The following is a 21,770-nucleotide window of genomic DNA, read 5'->3' as shown; positions in this document are numbered from 1 at the left end:
CAACAACCAAACCCAAACGAATGTGGAGTGAACGAGGTGTTGCTGGTGCAACTTCACTGCAGCCTTGCCTCTGAACACACAATGTGTGTGCACTGGGACACCATCACACCATCACAACATGGACGAACGTCACCTAGAACATCCTGGCTCAGATTTGAGCCTATTCTGTGCTATGACCTGTAGTGTTTTTATTAGACATGCAAGGTTCTCAATTGTTACAGAAACATAATGGCTTCATTGTGGAAAACAAAACCTTTTCAGATTGTCATTCATCGGTAAGTACCAAACTTAGGTGCCCTTGAATTGTACTGTGTTAGAATGTTTGAGTGCGAGCATTTTGCTCAGCTCATGAAGCACACTGTGTCCAATCAACACCCACCTACCCACAAAATACGTAATCTGGGTCAGTGACTTGAATTTCATTTTTTGAAAAATATCCTTAAGTGAATTTTGACTTGAGATTGGGCCAGAATTTTGAACAATTTTCCAAATGGCTTTAAGCACATTCTGCTATTTTTCTATATCCATGTTTGTTTGCAAACATGTGTACACAGATACACATTTACATACATGTATAAGCCAGAGGCAGATGCTGGGTGACTTTCTCATTCACTTCCCACTCAGGCTTTTTTACGTGGTCAACTGGTTACTTTTTTATTGCTGTGATAAATCATCATGACCAAGGCAACTCACAGAAAGATGGGTTTGTTTGATTTTACAGTTCTCCAGGGGGTTAGGGTCCATAATGGATCATGGTTAAGGGCTCAACATCGCACACAGCAAGCAGGAAGCAGAGACAGCCAACTCCGGTCCTCTCAGGGCCTTCCCCTGGGGCCTCCCCTGCCACATGTTGCCTGGCCTCAGTGGCTCTGAGCTTCCCAGCAGGAAGAATGCACAACACCTCACCCCTTTGCTTCTAGGCCTCTAAAGCCCACACTACATTGATGCCACTGGCCAGTTTGGCTGCCAGCTTGGGTGGACCCTTGTCCATTTTGATAACATTAGCAGCAGCTTTTGTATATTGAAGCAACCCCTGAGGCTTTCTCTTTTCACAAACTGGAGGCTTAGCTGGGGGAGGGGGCCTGTCTTTCCCAGGAGGTATCCTTCCCCTTGCTCCAGTGCAGATCGGACCCCAACATCAGTCTCTCCTCCAGCACAAGCCCTGGCTGCAACATCAAGCTTGCTGGTATTCTTTTCCTTTCCAAACTATTTATTTTATGCTTCTTTCTGCCTCATTTGCTCGTTTTCATCATAGAACCGTATAAATTATCAGTACCAACCAAGTCACAGATTCAATTTTATACTGTCTGAAAATTTCCTCTGCTACAGAAATTAGTCTATTGTTGGTTTTTTCTTTCTTTTTTTTAAATTTAGCCTCAGGACATGGGCTGAAAACAGTCAGATTGCCAAAATATCACATCAGTGGCTGTTAAAGTCCTCAGTTCCCTTTGAAATCTCTTGAGCTGGGCCTCTTCAGTCTATGCTACTCTTCATACTACTGCCTGCCAGGGTCCTACTACGCTGTCTCATTAAGCTTTGCTTACATCATTCACTTGCTTCTCTGAAGGGCAGGGTCTTCACAGCAACTATCCACTCTTGGGTACCAACTTTTGCATTAGTTAATTTTCTATTGCTGAGATAAAACCCTGCAACCAAGGCAACTTATATGAGGAAGTGGGTTTTTTTTTGTTTTGTTTTAGATATATGGTTCCAGAGAGTTAAGGTCCATAATGGTAGAGATGGTAGCATGTCATCATGCCACAGACATGGCAGTTAGAGCTGGAAGCTGAGACCTGAGGGCTCACATCTCAAAATACAAGCAGAAAGCAGAGAGAGCCAACTCAAAATGGCTCAGGTCGATGAACTCTCAAAACCCGGCTCCAGTGGCATCCTTCCTCCAACAAAGGCGTACCTCTTAGACCTCCCAAACAGAGTCACCACTAGGGCTCAAGTATTCAAATACCCAGGGACATCTTATTCAAAGAACTACACATAGGGACTTGGGGATTCAAGCCCACCAAATCCTTATAAAATAATTTGGACTCAATGGCATGTGCTTATAATCCCAGTGTTAGGGAGGTGGAGACTGATAGAGATAACTGAGACTCACTGGCCAGCCAGGCTTGGTGAGTCTCAGGCCAGTAAGAGGCCATGTAAATTTGGACAGTTCTTAAGAATGACACCAGGGACTGTCCTCTGGCTTCCACAAGAAAGAGCACACATGGGTGGATACCCATATATGAGCAAAGAGAATCAGTTAAGTGAGCTCTGAGTTGGCCACAAACCATCCTTCTGTTAGCACCAATAATGGTCCACTGGGGGTTATTTTATGTGTGTTCTACCACTCATTATTCTTTATGTGCAAATATTCTTGTTTGTACTATGTTTATTTTGCATGTTTTGGCATCGAGGTACACTTCCAATAACAAACTTTTGTACAGTTTAGTGTTACTCACCTGTGACAACAGCTACCTTCCATCTTCAGAACTCTTTCATCTCACAAAACTGAAATTTTATAATACCAATTAGGAAGGGATTGTGGATATGAAATAACACTAGGCCAAGATCTGATCTAACGAGATGAACACAGAAACCTCCATCTCAGTTATCCTGGAATGTGGAAGGACATAATATGTCCTCAGCTCAACCAACAATAAGTATCTCCATCTATCAGAAAGGAACCATTAAACAGAGGAAGCCTGAGAAGCCACCAGTGCACACATACTGACATCCAGTAAAGACCATAGAAAATTAGACCCTTTGAGTCCCCACAGGAGAGAACTCTAGACAACAAAACTGCATTTTGCATGAGATAAAGCAGACCCTTCAGCAAGGAGGAGAGAAAAATGGTAGAAACGCCCTTAGTGCTAACTAAGGCACACTTGCCATTCTGGATGCTGCTGCTAAACTTAGAAAGAGAACCAAACAGGCCACTCCCAACTGATACACTGTCTGAAATCCCCACCAGAGGACCATCACCTTCTCCCATGTTAACTCCATTCAGTAAATCAGAGGCAGAAACAATAAAAATGGGCTCCAAGCAAAGGGGTTTAGGCACCCAAACAGCACACATGACATACATGGCTCTCATGCTGAATCAATCATGTGGACATCCACAACTCGAATCCTAGAAATCAGTTAAAGACCTACTGGGCCTTATTTTAACCAGAGGTTATCTGTGACAGAATGACTTTGGAGCTCTTACTGACAGCAGTAATCTTGGGAAATAAAGGACTCAGTCATCCCTTTGAAATTCAGAAGGAATAAAAACTACATACAGTCAAGGAAACTAAACTTTTGTACCAGGTTCTGCATCCAGACACAACTGAAAAGGTGGATTCCACTGTTTCTCTCCCTGAAAGTAGCTACAAAATCTGAACCATGTTAGTAACAGCTGGTAATGTGAACCCCAACAGTAAGTGACAAGGCCAGTAGCACTGTTCATCCTGAGGTGTTCCCTTTGCCCTTTGCCCTCTGACCCATCCCCATCTAGACTCAGAGCAATTCAAATCTTAGAAAGTGTGAGTGACCATGGAGCTTGGGAGAGGCCTGGCAGTCCTGGCTTGTAAGCAGGATGTGCCACCCAAGCCTCCCACGGAAGGCAGCAGATACAGTTCCAAGAGATGGTTGAGTATTTGTGCTCTTTCCTCTGTCCTGTCACTTAAAACTCTCCAAGTCAACACAGGAAATGTGTGATCCAGGAAAGTGACAGACTCAAGCTTTTCTGGCTAGAGCCAGAAAGGAAAGCCCAAGGCACGACAAAGTACCAACAAGATGAGGGAGACAAAAGAGCTCAAAAGTTACTACAAACTTGTGAGGTTACCCCAGGAGCCAGCCAGTCCTTTACTCAATCCACACTAAACAGCACACTCAGGATTGTGAGCACTTAGTTGTGGGTTAGATCACTGCCTCGGTCTCAGACTGACACCACTGCCTGGTGCATAATCAGACAGACCCCCAGACTCTGAAAACAGAACAGACACTGGAATCCTAAACCAACCAAGGCTGGTTCCAACTTGCAATATGAACCCAGCTAAGAGGAGGGCATCCCACAACAAAATTATCAGCCTTCTCCACAGGACTTAACAAGACACATGCAGAGTCAAAATATCCAAGGTACAATCCAAAATTACCTAGCATCTTAAAGCCAGGGAAATCAACTCACACAGAAAGAAAATACAAATACCAAGAATGACAAAGATATAAAATTACTTGACAGATTTTAGAGATGTTTATCATAAAAATGTTCCACAAAGAGAGAGCATTCTCCAAAAGAATGGCATACTAACACACGTACTGGAAAGGCTCCCAGTAGACTGTAGGCAACAGGAAACTGTCATTGCCCATGAACACAGACCAAATGCAATTACTCTGAACAACTCTCAGAAAGGAGACTACACAAAATGACGAAAGGCTCAAAGGCCTGTGGGAATATCAGAAGACCAATGTCAGGTCAGCAGTATCATAGGAAGAAAAAGAGGAAGCATTTGTAGAAGACCGTGTGGCAGTGATGAGTAAGAGTTTAGCAAAAAGACACAGCCCCGAAACACAAAACATACAGTGAACCCCCAGCAAGACTTTTCCCAAATCTGTCTCTGAATACAGCATAACTAATTTTTGAAAGCCAAAGGAAAATCTCAAAAAGAGCCTCAAAAACATGGCATTACCTATAGAGCAATGAGAGGTTCTCAACTAGAAGTTACGCTGTTTCTAAAAGGCTACTTGGCAATGTCTTGGAGACCTCTAATAGTCAGGACTTGGAGAGGCAGAAGGGTGTGGAAATCTACTTGATAGAGACTGAAGATGCCCCTGACGAGTCTACACCACCATGTTCTGTCTTTAAGCAACTCATTTCAACAACTAGACTGTCTCAAAGTAAAGGGTACCATAAAATAAACCAGTCAGAAGAAAGCTGGAGTGAGCTTTGACAAAACAAACTCAAAACAAAGAAAGCAAACAGGATAATGAAGGCGTAATTCACAATTGAGAAAAGTCAGGTCCCCTTTGAAGACACAGAAACACTGGAGGTATTTGGACCTAACAACCAAGTTTAAAAATACAGAAAGCAGCCGGGCGTTGGTGGCGCATGCCTTTAACCCCAGCACTCGGGAGACAGAGGCAGTTGGATCTCTGTGAGTTCGAGACCAGCCTGGTCTACAGCGCGAGTTCCAGGACAACCTCCAAAGCAATACAGGGAAACTCTGTCTCGAAAAACAAAACAAAACAAAAACAAAAAACCAGAAAGCAGATGGACAGAACTGAAGAGAAAGGTAGGTAAATCTGTTACCGCAGCATGACACTCAATTTCACTGTCAAGAACAGGTAAAAGTATTCAGAACCGAATATAATCAGCCACCATGGCTGTGATAATATAACACAAATTACTCAGCAACATGGGACCAACAAGACATACTTTAAAGCACAGATATAAAATTTATTATGAACAGATCTTATAGAGTTATAAACATACAAGGTATGTTCACTCCCCATAACAGAATGTAACTGCACTCTAATCACTTACAAGTAAAAAGAATATATTCTTTAAAAGGTAAAATCAGGAGCTAGATAGAGAAGATAGCTCGGGGGTTAAGAGCACTTGATGCTCTAGTAGAGAAGCCAGGTTCAGTTCCCAGCACCTATGTTGGGTAGCTTACAATACCCTCCAATGGAGGCCAACACCTTCTTCTGGCCTTCACAGGCACCCACATACTAGTGCACATATACACACAAAAATAAAACAAATCCTGTTTTAAAAGAGTAAAATCAAGCCAAGCACAGTGGTGCACACCTTTAATCCCAGAACTCTGGAATCAGAAGGCAAGCAGATCCTGGGGTGTTCAAGGCCAACCTGGTTTACATAGTGGACAGCACAGGCTATGTAGAAAGACACTCTGCCTCAAGTCAAAAAACACCCAAAAAAGTAAAATAAGGCTGTCAAGATTGCTCAACAGATAGAGAGGCACCTGCCACTAAGTCTAACGACATGCTTCCAGTCCCTGGGACAAGCAAGGTAGGAGGAGCCCGAACTTCTGAAGTAAGTATGTCCTCTGACCTCTCCAGGTTTGCCATGGCATGAGACTGCCATTACTCCTACATACAGAGAATAAATAAAAGTGCAATAAACTGTTTTCAAAATAGTAAAATCAGTGAAACCAAGTACTTTCTTTTTTCAGTGAGTGAGCAGGGATGGAGGTCAAATAGGGACAGAACACTTGTTGCTCTTGCAGAGGACCTGAGTTCAGTTCCCAGCACCCCGATGGCAGCTCACAACCATCCAGGGGATCCAACACATTCTTCTGATTTCTGTTGGGCACTAAGAATACACATAGTATAAATACATATACATAGGCAAAACACTCATACATATAAATCAAATCTAAAATATGTCTAGCAAAAGACTAACAGAGATTTAACAGAAAGACATTGAATTGAGCAGTGTCAAGATTAAAAGACACAACAACAGATTCCACAGATTTTTAAAGGCCAATAAAGGAATGCTACAAAATGTTATGCACCTCTATTGATTAACTTGGTAAAATGGACCAATTTTCCAGAAACTGTCAGGGCAGGGTATATAGCTCAGTGATACAGCAGGGCTCTGGCAAGCACAAGGTTCTAGGTTCAGTGCCCAATGTTATAGCAGGAAAGAAAAGAGAAAGGAAAAGTCAAAGAACTCTTAACCAATACCACATCCAAGGTGAAACAAATACCCGAGGAGCCTTGTAACCACTGAGTTCTGTTTATGTGACACTGTAGTTAATTTACTCATTGCTATAACAAAAGCAATTCATTTTAGCTCAAAGTCTGAGGCTACTGTCCATCGTGGCAGGAGAGGCATGCAGGAGAATCAGGAAGCAGCTGGTCACCTGGAACAGGGGCGAATGCTGATGCTCAGCTCCCTTTCTCGTCTCACTCAGGCTCCCCCGCTCACAGCACAGTCTCATCCATATTTTGGATGGGTTTTCCCATTGGTGGTAGTTTGAATAAGAATGGCCCCCATAGGCTCGTATGTTTGAATATCTGGTTCCTAGTTGGTGAACTGTTTGGGAAGGATTAAGAGGTGTGGCCTTGTTGGAGAAAGTGTGTCACTGGGTCTGGGGGTGAGCTTTGAGGTTTCAAAAGCCCACACCAGACCTAGTCTGTCTATGGGCCTACAGGAACCAAGGGGAGGCTGGTAGCTTGGTCCCAAGAGGGGAAGAATGACCCCACCGTGATGACTATGTATCATTTATTTCCTAAGCAATCAGTCAGGAAGAGAAAACACACACGATACACCTGGGGCTTGTGCTGCAAGATGAGGTAAGTAAGGAGAACTGAGGTGATTTAAAGACAACACTGGTCTGAAGACGTCACCACATTCATTTCAGGGCACAAACACTGAAAAGAGTGACTCAGATCTGAAACCCGGAGACACCTAAACCCGTGAGCTTACAGTTATGCACATGAAAGCACACTGGCTCTGATAAAAGGTATTAAATACTTGGGGAGGGGTGAGCATCAGTTCTGTTTTCTATACAAACTATCTCCAATAACTGAATAATCAAGTAACTGCTCAAGACAGCATCCTCTTTACCCAAACGTAAGCAGGGAAGGAAGGCATAGCAGAACCCGAAGGCTGCCATCTCAGAACCACACCATAATGAATGTTAGGAAAGACCAATGCCATTCACATCAGAGACAAACACCATCCATACACCTCTTAATTAAAGAAACACACCATGTCCTGTCCAAACAAGCAAAAAAGTGAACCTGTATCTAATCCAAGTTCCACAAGGATCACAGGAATATGTTAAGTGACCACACATGAACACACTCAGCAAAGTAAGAATTTGAACTCTATAGTATAAACTAACTAGTACACAGGGAAAGAAAATGCAGTCCTCCAAGGAGTGGGTTAACTAAAATGCTATGTTAATTATGTTTTAAGAAACAATCTAGGGGGGCTAGAGAGATGGCTCAGAGGTCAAGAGCACCAACTGCTCTTCCAGAGGTCCTGAGTTTAATTCCCAGCAACCACTGGTGGCTCACAACCATCTGTTATGAGATCTGGTGCCCTCTTCTGGTGTGCAGATATACATGGAAGCAGAATGTTGTATACATAATAAATAAAATCTTAAAAAATAGCCGGGCGTTGGTGGCGCACGCCTTTAATCCCAGCACTTGGGAGGCAGGAGGCAGAGGCAGGCGGATCTCTGTGAGTTCGAGACCACCCTGGTCTACAAGAGCTAGTTCCAGGACAGCCTCCAAAGCCACAGAAACTCTGTCCGAAAAACCAAAAAATAAATAAATAAATAAAAAAAAAAAAAAAAAAAACCAATCTTGGAACCACAGATGCTTCTGTGCTTAACAGCCTCCAGTTCAACATCACATTTTTACTTATTTCATTATGTATTACTCAAGCATCTCTCTCTCTCTCTCTCTCTCTCTCTCTCTCTCTCTCTCTCTCTCTCTCTGTGTGTGTGTGTGTGTGTGTGTGTGTGTATGTCAGGGCACTCATATGCTCATATGAAGTACTAGTGGAAACCAGAGGCAACTTTAAGGGTGGTCAGTTCTCTCCTTCCTTCCATAGTGTGGGAACTAGGGATTGAATTTAGGTCAGTAAGCTTGGCAGTAAGTGCCTTTACCTGCTGAGTCCTATTGCTAACCCTTTTTGTGAAAATCTAAATTTAAAAAGCCTTTTCTGGATTCAATGATACCTTTTCCCCATCAAAGCTTTGTATGATTAAGTCCTAATTCCCAGTTTCTCAGAATGTGATCTCACTTGAAGAGCCTATACAGAGGTGGTGCGGTTACAATAGGTGTGTATGGAGTATCTTAAACCAGAGCAACTGCTCTTTATAACAGTGGGGTCTGGAGCCAGAGCACAGTGGGAACACACGCTAAGAACCAGCACAGAGTGAGGAGACTTCAAACAGCTCCTTCCCTCACAGCCCCTGGAAAGGACAAACCTTCAGGCACCTTGGCCTCTTGGTTTCCAGCCTCCAGAAGGACAAGGAAGGCTGAGGCAGGGAGTTCTTGTTTAGATTTATATTATGGGAGTTCTGGTGATACAACACAGAGAAGGTACCTTTTACAGACATAAACTGAAATAGCTAATGATGCTGTGATTCAAAAGTTTGCTTCAAGCTGGCGTTGGTGGCGCACGCCTTTAATCCCAGCACTCAGGAGGCAGAGGCAGGCGGATCTCTGTGAGTTCCAGGCCAGCCTGGTCTCCAGAGCGAGTGCCAGTCTTAAAAGAAAAAAAAAAGGGGGGGGGGAAGAGAAAGAATTTGCTTCAAAATAACCTAGAAAAGAGAAAGATCGTACATGTATACACAGAGCAAAACCAGCCAACCATATATTGATAGTGGTGAAACTGAGATTTATTGTCTTAGTCTACTTTTTTTTTTTGATCGATGCTCTGTTATTAGTCTACTTTTACATTTGATATTTTTCATAATAAGTTATGAAGATTTTAAAGATCTCAAAGCAGCAGCAGCCGTCGCCACCACAGAACAAACAGCCAGGCATCATAGGGCAATGGGAAACCGGCATGATAAATTCCTGAAGGGAACACGCATCAGCCATAGGGACTGGAGCCCACCCCTCACACAGACACACCAATCACCGACCAGTTCTAATGATGGCAAGAGAATCATCATCCCAGAGCAACCATGCATAAAAAAAATAACCCAAGCCGGGCAGTGGGGGTGCACGCCTATAGACCTAGCACTCAGGAAGCAGAGGCAGGTGGATCTCTGTGAGTTCGAGGACAGCTTGGTCTACCGAATGAGTTCCAGGACAGCAGCCAGAGCTCTTACACAGAGAAACCCTGTCTTGAAAAACCAAAAAAGAAAGGCAAGAAAGAAGAAGGGGAAGAAGGAGGGAGGGGGGGAGGGGGAGAGCGAGAGCAACCCACAGTTTTCTAAATATAAGAATTTCTCAGTAACAGCCCCAACTAATCTAACATTGATTGTTACTCCCCCCCACCCCCCGACCTTGGAGGATGCTGCTCCTGTCAGTCTCCCTACCCTACTTTCTAGGGCATGTTTTTGTTGTTGATTTGGAACTTTTATGTGTAGGGTGTCTTGCCTACATGTATGTCCGTGTTCCATGTGCATGCCTAGTGCCCACTGCGGTCAGAAGAGGGCATTGGATCCCCCTGGAACCAGAGTTACAGTGAGCCATCTCTCCAGCCCCTCTCTGTCCTTTAAAACAAGGTTTTACTATACAGCCCAAGCTGGTCTGGAACTCAGTAAGCCTTTATCATTTATTACAGAAGTGGCAATTAATATCTTAGGTAACAACTCCAGAATATTTGTTATTGCAAATTTGGCTGTATATAGATTATATACTGGGTACACTTTATATTCTCAAATAGGCCCTAGAGAAAGGAATTTCTTCTCACCAGCTGCAGCCATCAGTTCTCACACTACATAGTCTTGGTTTTTCCCTTTGATAAAGGGCTGAGAAGTCCCTTTTAATCAGTTAACAGCACCTGTTGCAAGTCACGTCCAGGGAGGAGATGTGAGCACATTTCTCAAGTTCATATCGCCTTTCTGGCTCTGGGATATGCATGCCCTATGGTCAGAGAGTTGTTAAATGTGCCCGTGGGTACAAAAACCAGGAAGAAGCCTTGTGGAATAGAAGGTACTTTTAGAGAATTTCTAGAAGGAACTTTTAGATCTTTTTTTTTAATAAATAAGTTCTTTAAGATTTTATTTATTTATTATGTATACAACATTCTGCTTCCATGTATATCTGCACACCAGAAGAGGGCACCAGATCTCATAACAGATGGTTGTGAGCCACCATGTGGTTGCTGGGAATTGAACTCAGGTCCTCTGGAAGAGCAGCCAGTGCTCTTAACCTCTGAGCCATCTCTCCAGCACCATGGGAGAAATCTTAAAGAGAGCTTTTGAGAGAGAACTTTTGGGAAGAACATTTTTGAAGAATAAAAAGCCATGAGAAGAATGATACGTGTATGAACTGATTCATCATCCCTCAGACTTTTTAGCAAACCCCAACCCGCCTGCTGTAAGCCTCCTGCCTGAACCCAGGATAAGTAAGTAGCACAGGCTGGCCTCAAACTCACAGAACTCCTCCTGCCTTGGCCTCCCGAGTGCTGAAATTACAGATGTAAGCCATCATGCCCAGCGTCACATGAAACAACAAAATGGGTAAACAGCAGCTAAGGGAAAGAGGAGCTTGATTTTCTGTCAGGGACCTGATTACCAGAGGAGACCCTAGCCTTCTCCAGCTTGTGGACCTAGACAAATAGTTAACTGCATCTCCTGTACCCAGATGCTCCCCCTTAAGTGGGGAGGGCTGCTAGGAAGACACAGTGGCTCATCTCTACCTAGCACACAGTGCTAGCTGTTGGGTATTTACTGACCAAGAGGTCAAAGACAGGGCACAAAAGAAAACCACTCACATGGGAAGCTGGCTTATCCCCATCTCCTTCACTTAGAATTCTACCCTGAGTCCTGAAGAAGGCAACCTTTAATGGTCAGCTGTGATGCTTGGTTGGGGCACAGAGGTCCCAGAGAAACACTAAGAGAACCGGGAATGTTCATCATACGGGGGGATTCCTCAATGGGGAGATAAAAATCCAGTAGCTGTATTCCATCCACAAAGCTCAGAGTGGATTCTGTTAAGGACCTGGTGACCTTTCTGCTATCTGTGGAGCAGACCTCACCCACCTTCTATAGAGTCAGACCTCACCCAAATTCCCCAGAATGATTATCCCAGACTCATCCCTCCCTAGACCATTGTCCAGCCTTAGGGGATATGCTACATGTACTTTATGGCCTGCAGACCTCTATTCTATCAGTCAGTGACCACACTAGATTTTAGGTTAAAAGACCTAAAATCTATAGAACCCACCCTCATGGTGTAGTCACCGTTAAGCTTCATTGTGAACCTGGAATTGGACTGATTGTTGCCTGGAAATCTTTCCCCAAAGTGTTCTGTGTTTTAAATCTGCTGCCTGGCTTTAGACTCCCTGAAGTCTGATCCAGGTTGACAAAGTCAATCTGTACCACGTTTTCGTTCTTATTGTTAGAGGCAGTTCATTTTCCTGTATGACACCTGCAGGAACCTGTGGTAATATACTACTTATGATTTATTAACGCTTGTCTGGGGGTACAAAAAACAAAGCTATAAACAAATCATGGAGCCAGACAATGGTGATACACACCTTTAATCCCAGCAGCCATACTAGCTAGCCATAGAGCCAGGCAGTGGTGGCACACACCTTTAATTCCAGGACTCAAGAGACAGGCTGTGAGTTCACAGCCACACTGAGCTACACAAAATTGATCCAGTCGTAAAGAGAAACAGCTCACACAAAGGTGATCTCAGCACTTGGGATCCCACGTCTTTAATCCCAGGATTTGAGAGGTATAAAAGGAAGAATCGAAGGGTCTCATGAGGCAGTTAGTCTCCAGCCAAGCTGAGGACAGAAAGAGATTTAGTTTCCTGTCAGGGGAAGACAGGACCTCCATTTCAGCTTGGCAGAGGTGAGAGCTAGTGATCGGCTGCTTTACTTTTCTGATCTTCAGCTTGAATCTTGAACTCCAATATCCATCTCTGGGATTTTATTTGTCATGTTTCAGGGATCAACCTTCCCCTGCCCACGCCTGACGTCAATGACTCCCAATACCTCTGGCCTACTCAGGGTCTTATTAGTTCCACTTTCCACACATTGTTTACATCTGATTGAGCTAAGGAGTTTATTCTTGTTAGCTATGCACTGTCTTTCTTACTTAAAAAGCTTCTGTCTCAATTTCCATTCAGCATTAAATATCCTTTAAAAAAAAATACTTACTCATTTTATGTGTACGTGCCTGAGTTGTGCGTATGGACACCGTGTGCATGCAGGAGCCTGAAGAGGCACCAGACACTATAGAACTGGACTTACAGCTGGTTGTGAGCCACTGTATGTGATTGGAACTGAACCTGGGTCCTCTGCAAGAGCAGCAAGGGCTCTTGGCCACTGAGTCATCTCTCTACCCCTTAGCATTAATTTCTAAATCCACCCCAGACCAAATAGCATCTGACCACAGTGCCAAAACACAATCACCATTTGTACAGAAGCATGGTAGCTCAAGGACACCAATATCCTGGCATCCCCCCAGCCCCTGGCTGAGTCCTTCACTGGTCACCTCACCTACAGCCAGTTCCCAACAGTCTTCCAGGTCTCAGCTCACATAAGGCCAAGGCTGACAGCAAGGCCTTTTGATTTGACTAAGAAAGGCTTTGCTCCCACAACCCTGCTAAACAACAAGGTACCACTGTTCCCTCGATTCTCTTCATTCCCCTTCTCCTGCCAGGACCTGGCTTACTGATGATACGATCTTGCTAACTTCCGTGGAAGGTAGGCCTCCTTTTCTCAGTCTTTCTTCAGAGTTCATACAGAAAGGAAACACCAGACTCCACTGACCCCTCCTGATTTAAGAAGTCCTTACTGATCTCATGTACATTTCTGAATTCTACGACCCCTCCTCCTAAAGTAACCTAAATTACTTATGGCTTGCCACCTCATATGAAAATGGCCATTTCCTGCAACTTAGACATAATTTATTTTCTAGGTTCACGAGCCGGGGAGGGCTGGGGTTTCTACTGTTAACCATGCCACTGACAGAAAACCAAGTTCTTTCCCCTAAATTTGACTTAAATGTAAACGTCTCTCCAGAGTGTCAGTCCTTCTAACTGGAAATCGGGCAAGACCGCCTAAAGAGCAACAGTGGAAGGAGGCTTTGCTGCCTTCCCCCAGACAAGCTTCCTAGTGATGAGATGGTTGGACCCAAAATGTGCGAAATCGAGAATAAACTGGCAGTCAAGACGGAAGCCTGTGTGTTATAATAGTTTTGGGTTTTTTTGTTTTTCAAGACAGGGTTTCTCTGTGTAATTTTGGAGGCTATCCTGGAACTCACTCTGTAGACTAGGCTGATCTCGAACTCACAGAGATCTGGCTGCCTCTGCCACCCAAGAGCTGGGATTAAAGGTGTTCGCCACCAACGCCCGACCGTGTTAAAATAGTTCTAATGTGGCTTTCTCTGAACTGGTTTCCAGGTGCCCAGCTCCAGAGACGATGAGTCAAACAGAAATGCTAAATAAAACAAACATTTTGTGAGGGCAATTAGAGGACTCCCTTTAAAGATTCCTACAATGTTGTCCCTAAAATTATTCAAACTCATAAGGAAAAAAAGTTATTAAGATAACTATGCTGTGGATAGGAGAGAGGAACGATAACAGTTATTTTATGTTTCAGTTTCTTTCTTATTTTAGTGCACTGGTTACTTGATTTCTACACCTAACAGCAAGGCTGATCAACCAGCACGTCAGCAGCCTGGATATGATAAACCCCCCCTTTACCCCCCTGCTCAGCCAGGAACCAGTTTCCACTTAGTCAACCACACCAGACAACGAGCTGGGGGAAATGGACCTTATTTTATGGAAGTTTCTTTAGAACCTCTTCTCAGATTCATCTCAGATTAAATTGGGGGTGGGGGACAGTGTCAGGCGTCCATGCTTTGAAGTAAAGCTAAAAGACATGTGGGGGTTTGGGAAGTTGTTGTTTTGTTTTTGTTTTGAAAAAGCATTTCTCTATGTTATAGGTCTGTCTGTCCTAGAACTCACTTTGTAGACTAGGCTGTCCTTGAACTCTCAGAAATTCACCTACCTCTGCCTCCTGAGTGCTGGGATTAAAGGTGTGCACCACCATCACCTGGCATCTGTTTTGTTTTATAAGCAAGACTGACTTTAAGTACATATTCTCAGGCCAGCAAGACAGACCAGCAGGTAAATGCAATTGCTGCCAAGTCTGGCATGGAGAAAGAGAAGGGCCTCCCTCAAGTGCCCTTCTAACTGGAAATCTGAATTCTACTGCTCCACCACAATTCATGAGCAGTGGCACTCACAGAAACTCTCACCGCCCCCCACACACATGAACAAAAAAATCCATGACTTAAGTAGACAAACATAATAAATAAAATACACATTCCCTTAAGTATTTGTCAGACTACATAGTCTACCCTTTGCCTTGGAAAATCTTAGTCATCTCAGCCATGGGCAGCACCAGGCTCATCAGCACAAGGAGCCTTAAGATACAGATGAGTAACCGTGGATCAGATCCGTTTCCAACCTACTCTGCAAACCCCACCCCCCACGTCCCCACAGAAGACCCTGACTTGCTCTTTATTCTAGGACCGCTTCACTGTCATGGTCAGAGGGTCATGGGTTTCCTCCTGCCTTTTATAAATGCTACTAGGGATTCTTACTCTTCTGACCAGACAGCGATGTTCAGACAATCAGGAAATTCTCACAGGTCTTTCCTAAGACACTGGAAATTAATCTCACGTGCAACCCTTCCTTAAACCTAACAAGTGGTGGAGTCACCTCAAGAAAGAGTACAGCGAAAGAAAAGGGCTCAAGCATGGTGCATCAGGTCAGTCCCTGTCCAGCCTCCACGGCACTCCCCCTGCAAACGCTGAGGAGGCGAAGGAATAAGGAAGGACAAGAGGGTGCTGTTGTTTCTCCTGTGCATCCCACATGTGGAGGAAAAGCTCTCCTAGCACTCCAGCAACAGGTCCTCCAAAAGTTGTTTCCTTGTATCTTTATCCACCACAGACAGAAACAATGTGGAACATTTTCTTACCCCGGTGTTCATAATGCTTCAGATCATCAAAAACGAAACCACTAGTAACCACTAAAGCACCAGTGACACACAGTATCAAAGGGTGCTACCCAAAGGACCTGAGAGGAACTGGATTCTCATCTCTTGGTTGGAAGAGGAATGAGGTCACACAAGCGTCACGAGGAATGAAGATGGCAAAAGCAAAGCAGGACGGTGGGCAATGCTAACAACTCTGGACAGCGTCTACCACCCTCACATGGTGCCATGACGGCAGTGTTGCCAGCACGCTCTGATTCTGTGTGGAAGTCAGTGTCAGAATGCAGGCTGTTACTTTTGTTTCCAGGTGAGGACCTCAGCAGGATAAGAAGCAGCTCTCAATCCCAATCTACATTCTCTTTGGGATTCTGGGAACTCCAACTCTCCCTTTTCACAAGCTGTTCCCTGTGAGCTTCTGCCACAGAGAGGGCTGCCAGTCAGAGGGAGGCTGGGGGCGGGGCAGAGGGAGGCTGTAGGATGAGCTTCTGGTCCTATCCCCATTTCAGCAGTTGGCTTGAGCCTTTGATGGTTGTGCACCTCCAGAAACAAGACTCAAGCTCTAGCCATGAACTTGTATAACTCGGAGAACCCAGTGTCAGCTACTCCAGCTCTAGCATCTGAATGTCTGCTCCCCTCCGTCACTACTCCTTTCCCTTTTGTTCTTTAACCTCTCAAATCCACGGATTCTCCACATTCAAAGAGCCTGGCTCTGAGGGCCTAGTGTATGCACTGTGGGACCAGCTAGACCTGACAGCCATGAGACCTAATCAAGGCTGGGAAGTGAAGAGTTTTTTCTATCACACACAGAATGTATAGGATGCTCACACAGACCAGGCACTGTTTCTAGGGCCACGGGAGATGTGATTTCTTTTTTTCCCCCCTTATGAGGCAGGGTTTCACTATGTAGCTCTGGCTGTCCTGGAACTCATTATGTAGACCAGGCTGACCTCAAACTCCCAGAGCTCCACCTCCCCAGTGCTGAGAGCGCTTTTCTCTTCAGGTGTGATTCTTTTTAACGTATGAAGTGAATGAGTAAGGTGGCTGCTATTATCATCTCTGGGTTAGCAATGAGAAAAATTTTAAAGTGTGTTCAGGGCAGGCAAGATGGCTCAGTGGGTAAAGGAACTTGCTGCCAAACAGACAACCTGAGTCAAGAACCCTAGTGCTACATGGAAGAAGGAAAGAACTGGCTCCAACTGCCACATGCATGCCATGGTGTGTGTGTGTGTGTGCGTGTGTGTGTGCGTGTGCGTGTGTGTGCGTGCGTGCGTGTGTGTGTACATATGTATGTAAAAACCCTGTTCAGAAAATAAAGTCACGGTGATAGGCCGAAATTTAAGTCTCCCTACAAACTGTCACACTTCCTGTACACTGTTCCACTGAGCTTGTACAGTGCTCACAGCTCACTTCAGGCATGTGTACAAGTCATGTTCTAGAAATCTCCTTCCTTTTGTCAGCTCACTGGTTGTCTAACAAAACAGCATGCTTATGCCATGAATGGCCTCATACCACAGGCTTGGTCATCATGTAATCTATACCCCATTATCCGTATTTCTTGCAAAATGTAATTAAAGCAGAATGTAGTCAAATCTCTTTTTTAGGAAGGAATATTTTGTCTGGGCAATGCATTTCCTTCATCCAGTCATGAGTCACACAATGTCTGGCTGTTCTACTCTCTGTGATCCTAAGATTAATCAGTGGAATAAAAGTCTAATCCTTCCATTATAATGGAATCTGGACTGTAAGTGCACAATTATCACTGTCTACTGTAAGGCTTTGGCACAAGACAGTCAGAAAACCCAGGGTGCACAGACGCAGATATACAAAATGACCTTTCCCAAAGAGGGGAATAAAAGGTGCTACACAAGCCTTCAGAGAAAGGAACTGCCCGCTCACCCTACTCTTAACAATCTGTTTTTTTAATCACGAATGCTGGTACAGGCCAGGAATTCAAGCACTCTGGAGGCTGAGGCAGGAAGACTGTAAATTTAAGGTCAGTCAAGGTTACATAGCAAGATCCTTACAGAAGAAAAAAAAAATACTTGTGTTAATCAATGTCAAAAAAGTTTAAGAGGGAATCAAAGCTGAAAAGATTCTAAATTCTAGTTCCAAGCTTCCTCCACAGTCTCATGTAACTGCTTTCAATCTCATTTGCCCCTTTAAAAAGGGACCATGGGGCCAGAAGTGGTGGTGCAGGCCTGTAATCCCAGGACTCAGAAGGCTAAGGCTGAGGGTCCTAAGTTTAAAACCAGTATGAACTACACAGCAAGACATTGAAGGGACCAGCTCTGCATTTCGGGAGCCATAACAGCCGAACACATGCTTGTCTGACCTTGTCTTAGTCACTAAGAGGTCAGACACCTGCCTATTTCAGCAGCCATGGCAGTCTAACACGTGCTTGTCTGACTTTGCCTTGGTCACTAGGAGGTCAGATGCCTGCCTCGTGGCAAGGAACCAATCAGAAGTTAGCTGGTGGTGCTATGCTTTACGGCTCTGGGTGTGCTTTACAGACAAGTGCACAGCAATGACGCTCAGAGCATAGCAACCACCCTGGGAGGGCCTATGGGCCATAACAACCGGTTGACCAATCAACACAGGGCAAACCCTCCAAGCCTGGAGACACACCAATCCTGAGCCTGTGCGTACCCCTAGACACTCCCCTTATGCCACCCTATAAGATCTCTATGCAGAAACTTTGAGCTGTCTTTCCTAGCCATCCGCCATGGTGGGTGGATGAAAGGTCCGAACTAACATGGGGTTAGCTCGTTAAATAACTATAATAAAGCCTCGTGCAGTTTGCATCAAGCTTTCGACTCCTCCTGGCTAGGCTCAGGATTGGTGTGTCTCCAGGCTTGGAGGGTTTGCCCTGTGTTGACTGGTCAACTGGTTGTTATGGCCCATAGGCCCTCCCAGGGTGGTTGCTATGCTCTGAGCGTCATTGCTGTGCACTTGTCTGTAAAGCCTGTGGGGTGACTGCAGTCTTGGGCTGAGATCCTGGGGGCCTGAGCTTCTGGGGGGGGTCTTACAACATCACCAAAAAAGGGAGGAGATGGAAGGATGGAGGCAAGGGTGGAGGGAGGAAAGGGAAAGAAAACGAATTATGAAGAAAAATGAGGGCAAATAAAGGATCGCTTATTAATTAGATTTTACTCAGAACAAGGAGAAAGTACAAGAAAGAAAACCATCATGACAAGCCATACAATCTCAATGAGCTCCAGCAAATATGACAAGACATTAACTGTTCAGTTGCCTATTTCTGGCTGCTATTTGACTATCTCACTGACAGCTGTATCACACTAGATGTGATTCCTGAGCAGAATATCTGATTAAACCATATTTAAAATGGCCCATTTTAAAATGGGCAGATTGAGGCCCACTCCTCAAGCTAATGAATTTCCTAAACAAATACTACTTTAAAACAGGGAAATGTATGCCTTTTAATCTCTGAAGTCACCATTCAACCCACAAAGTTGTTTTTATTATGTAACAAAAACATTTAGAATATATTAAGGAATTAACCATCCTTTCCAAGATTGGATGCAACAGATGTATAACAAGACAGCACCGTGTGAAATATTCGAAGCACAAATAACTTGATACTACTCAGAGACCTTAGGGAGTCAGATCTCAGGACAACTTCCCTCAACTCACTGCCAAGGGAACCTTGAAATCATACTTTGCATTTTAATAAGGGCTCTGATTTAATGACGCAGAAAATTCATTTAGAAACCTAATCTGAAACCACAAAACAGGCTGTTCTTGATATTTATGTTCTAACGATACAGAACTGAGCACTTTCCTTGCAAAGCTTCAAGGCAGGTTTTAAAACCTTTCAGGGAAGCCAGCAAGATGCCTCAACCCATAAAGGTCTGTTTCGGTCAAGCCTGAAGACCTGAGTTCAATCCTTGAGTTCCCAGGTTGGAAGGAGAGAAGCAACTCCTGAAAGGTCCCCGACCTCCACAAGTATTGTACAGACACACACGGTAAACTTAATAAAGGAAGATTTTTTTTTTTTTTTTAATTCAGAGCTCACAGTCTGAAAGAGTTAACAATCATTTACTTTGACCTCTTCAACTACTGGTGTCTCAAATTCTCACCATTACACCGGCACGATGCTATGGAAATTGCTGACACAGGCTAGTCAACTGTGCTACTGAGTTTTTGTTGATACACAATCACTGCAGAGCCACCGTAAAAGCAAAAAGAAGCAGAATCACATTTTTTAAATAAAGTACTAAGTAGCAGGCACTTGTCTTAAAAATTCTGCCAAGGAAGGACCGCTGTATCTAAATCCAATGGGCAACAGACCAACAGGACACTGGATGGATGGAGTTAATGAGAAAGGTAACAATTACTCTCAACTATTGGGCATTTTAGAAAATATTTCAAAGAACAGAGTTTTAAGGAGTTTAATTATACAAAGAAAAGTCCGAACCACAGCCATAAGAGAGAAGAATTAAGTTCTAGCACACCTTAGAGCTGAAGGAAGGAGAAAAACCTTTGGAAAAACAAAACACTAGGCTCTGAAACTAAGATCTTAGCTGAAAATATTGAAGGTCTTACCTCCCACTGTAAGTGAGGCGGGATGTTTCGGATCTGAAGTTTCCGAATCCTGCAGAAGAATTAAAATGTTTTAAGGACCAAAACAGACAAAAGCAAAACACACCACACAGCCAACACAGAAGCTTAAGAAATAATTAAAATATGAATTTTAATTTAACTACACACCAAAATGTAATGAGGAAATGTAGCCCATGGAAAAGGCAAACCAACCCCAAGGTGTGCCCCGAGAACTTGGCCTTGGCACTGTTAAATGATCGATGCTTTCTAAACCACTAAAACAGATAGATAAAAGTAAATTTGTTCTGATGACTATGTGTAGCTTTAAAGCCTCCTTCCCTTATCCTCCCAGGGCACAGACAGGGCCTAAGTCCAGATGTTTTTGTTCTGAGATCACAGCTAAGGGGCTCAGAAGAACTTTCAGGGAACTTGTGACTGGAGGAAAAAGGGAAGCACACATATTTTCACTACTTCCAGACTGTAACATTCAACACATTCTTTCTTCATGCTTGTTGGTAATAAGCCATAGTACCTGTAATTCTCAAATCGATAAAAATCAGGTATTCTCATGCCACAAAAGGTGCAGTGGATCTTTTAAATATCATCTGGATTTAGTGCTGTGAAATTTACTATGCTGCCAAAACTTGTACATACATACACAATCATGCATGGGTGCACATATACAAACACACACATTCTCGGTAGACTAGCCTAGAATGACCTTGAACTCCTGAGGCCCCTGCCTTTACCTTTTGAGCACTGGGCTTACAGCTGTGGGCCAACGCATCTCCTTCATGCAGTGCTGGGCACTGAACCCAGGGCCTCATACTTGAGGAAAGTACTATCAGTCAAGATCCATTCCCTAGGCCCCCACAATTATATTGAAAAGCACATATTACTGCATCATAAGTTAACACTTTGCTAACTTTATGGGTTTGGTTATCTTTTCTGGAGACAGGGTCTCTTGCTCTGAATCCCAGACTTGCCTAGAAATTTCAGCAATCCTCTTGCCTGAGCAGGCTTGAATGAGCATACTAGGCTTTGCTAACTGTACTTTGAAACAGTTTCTTTAGCAATCCTATGCATTTAAAGACATCCTAGGACTGGGGAGATAGCTTAGTTGGTAAAGTACTTGTACATAAACATGAAGACTTGACCTCTATCTCCAGCACCCTTTTAAGAAGCTGGGTACAGTGGTGCACACCTTCAATGTTAGCATTCAGGGGGCAAATAAGGTTCTGTGATTTCATAGCCAGCACACACAGTGAACTCTAGACCAGCCAGGGCTACACAGTGAGTTCTAGACCAGCCAGGGCTACATAGCAAGACCTTGTCTCAAACAAGAAAAAAAAAATATTGAGAAAGACACTTAAGTTTGACTTTACATTCATTCACATGAACATATACACACTAATAATAATGATGACAATACCGGCGCTTGGGAGGGTGAGGCAGGAGGATTACTGTGATGGAGGCCAGCCTAGCTTCAATGTAAAACTTGAACCCAAAATAAGAAGTTAATAGGTTTCAGGCTAAGAAATCCACAGCATGGAGA

At 44.0% G+C, this 21,770-nt stretch overlaps 1 protein-coding gene across 1 annotated transcript in view; it reads right to left on the bottom strand.

The window, feature by feature from the left end:
- The window catches only part of Igf2bp3 (insulin like growth factor 2 mRNA binding protein 3), a 134,486-nt gene that overhangs the window by 70,169 nt on the left and 42,547 nt on the right, over nt 1–21,770 (bottom strand). Inside the window, exon 3 of the mRNA XM_027429579.2 lies at nt 20,219–20,267. Coding sequence (XP_027285380.1) covers nt 20,219–20,267 — 49 coding nt within the window. The remainder of the gene's footprint in view (nt 1–20,218; nt 20,268–21,770) is intronic.

The sequence above is a fragment of the Cricetulus griseus genome, chromosome 8, assembly GCF_003668045.3.
Source record: "Cricetulus griseus strain 17A/GY chromosome 8, alternate assembly CriGri-PICRH-1.0, whole genome shotgun sequence".
NCBI lineage: Eukaryota > Metazoa > Chordata > Mammalia > Rodentia > Cricetidae > Cricetulus > Cricetulus griseus.
The sequence above is the reverse complement of the archived record's forward strand: the minus strand, read 5'-3'. Positions and strand labels throughout refer to the sequence as shown.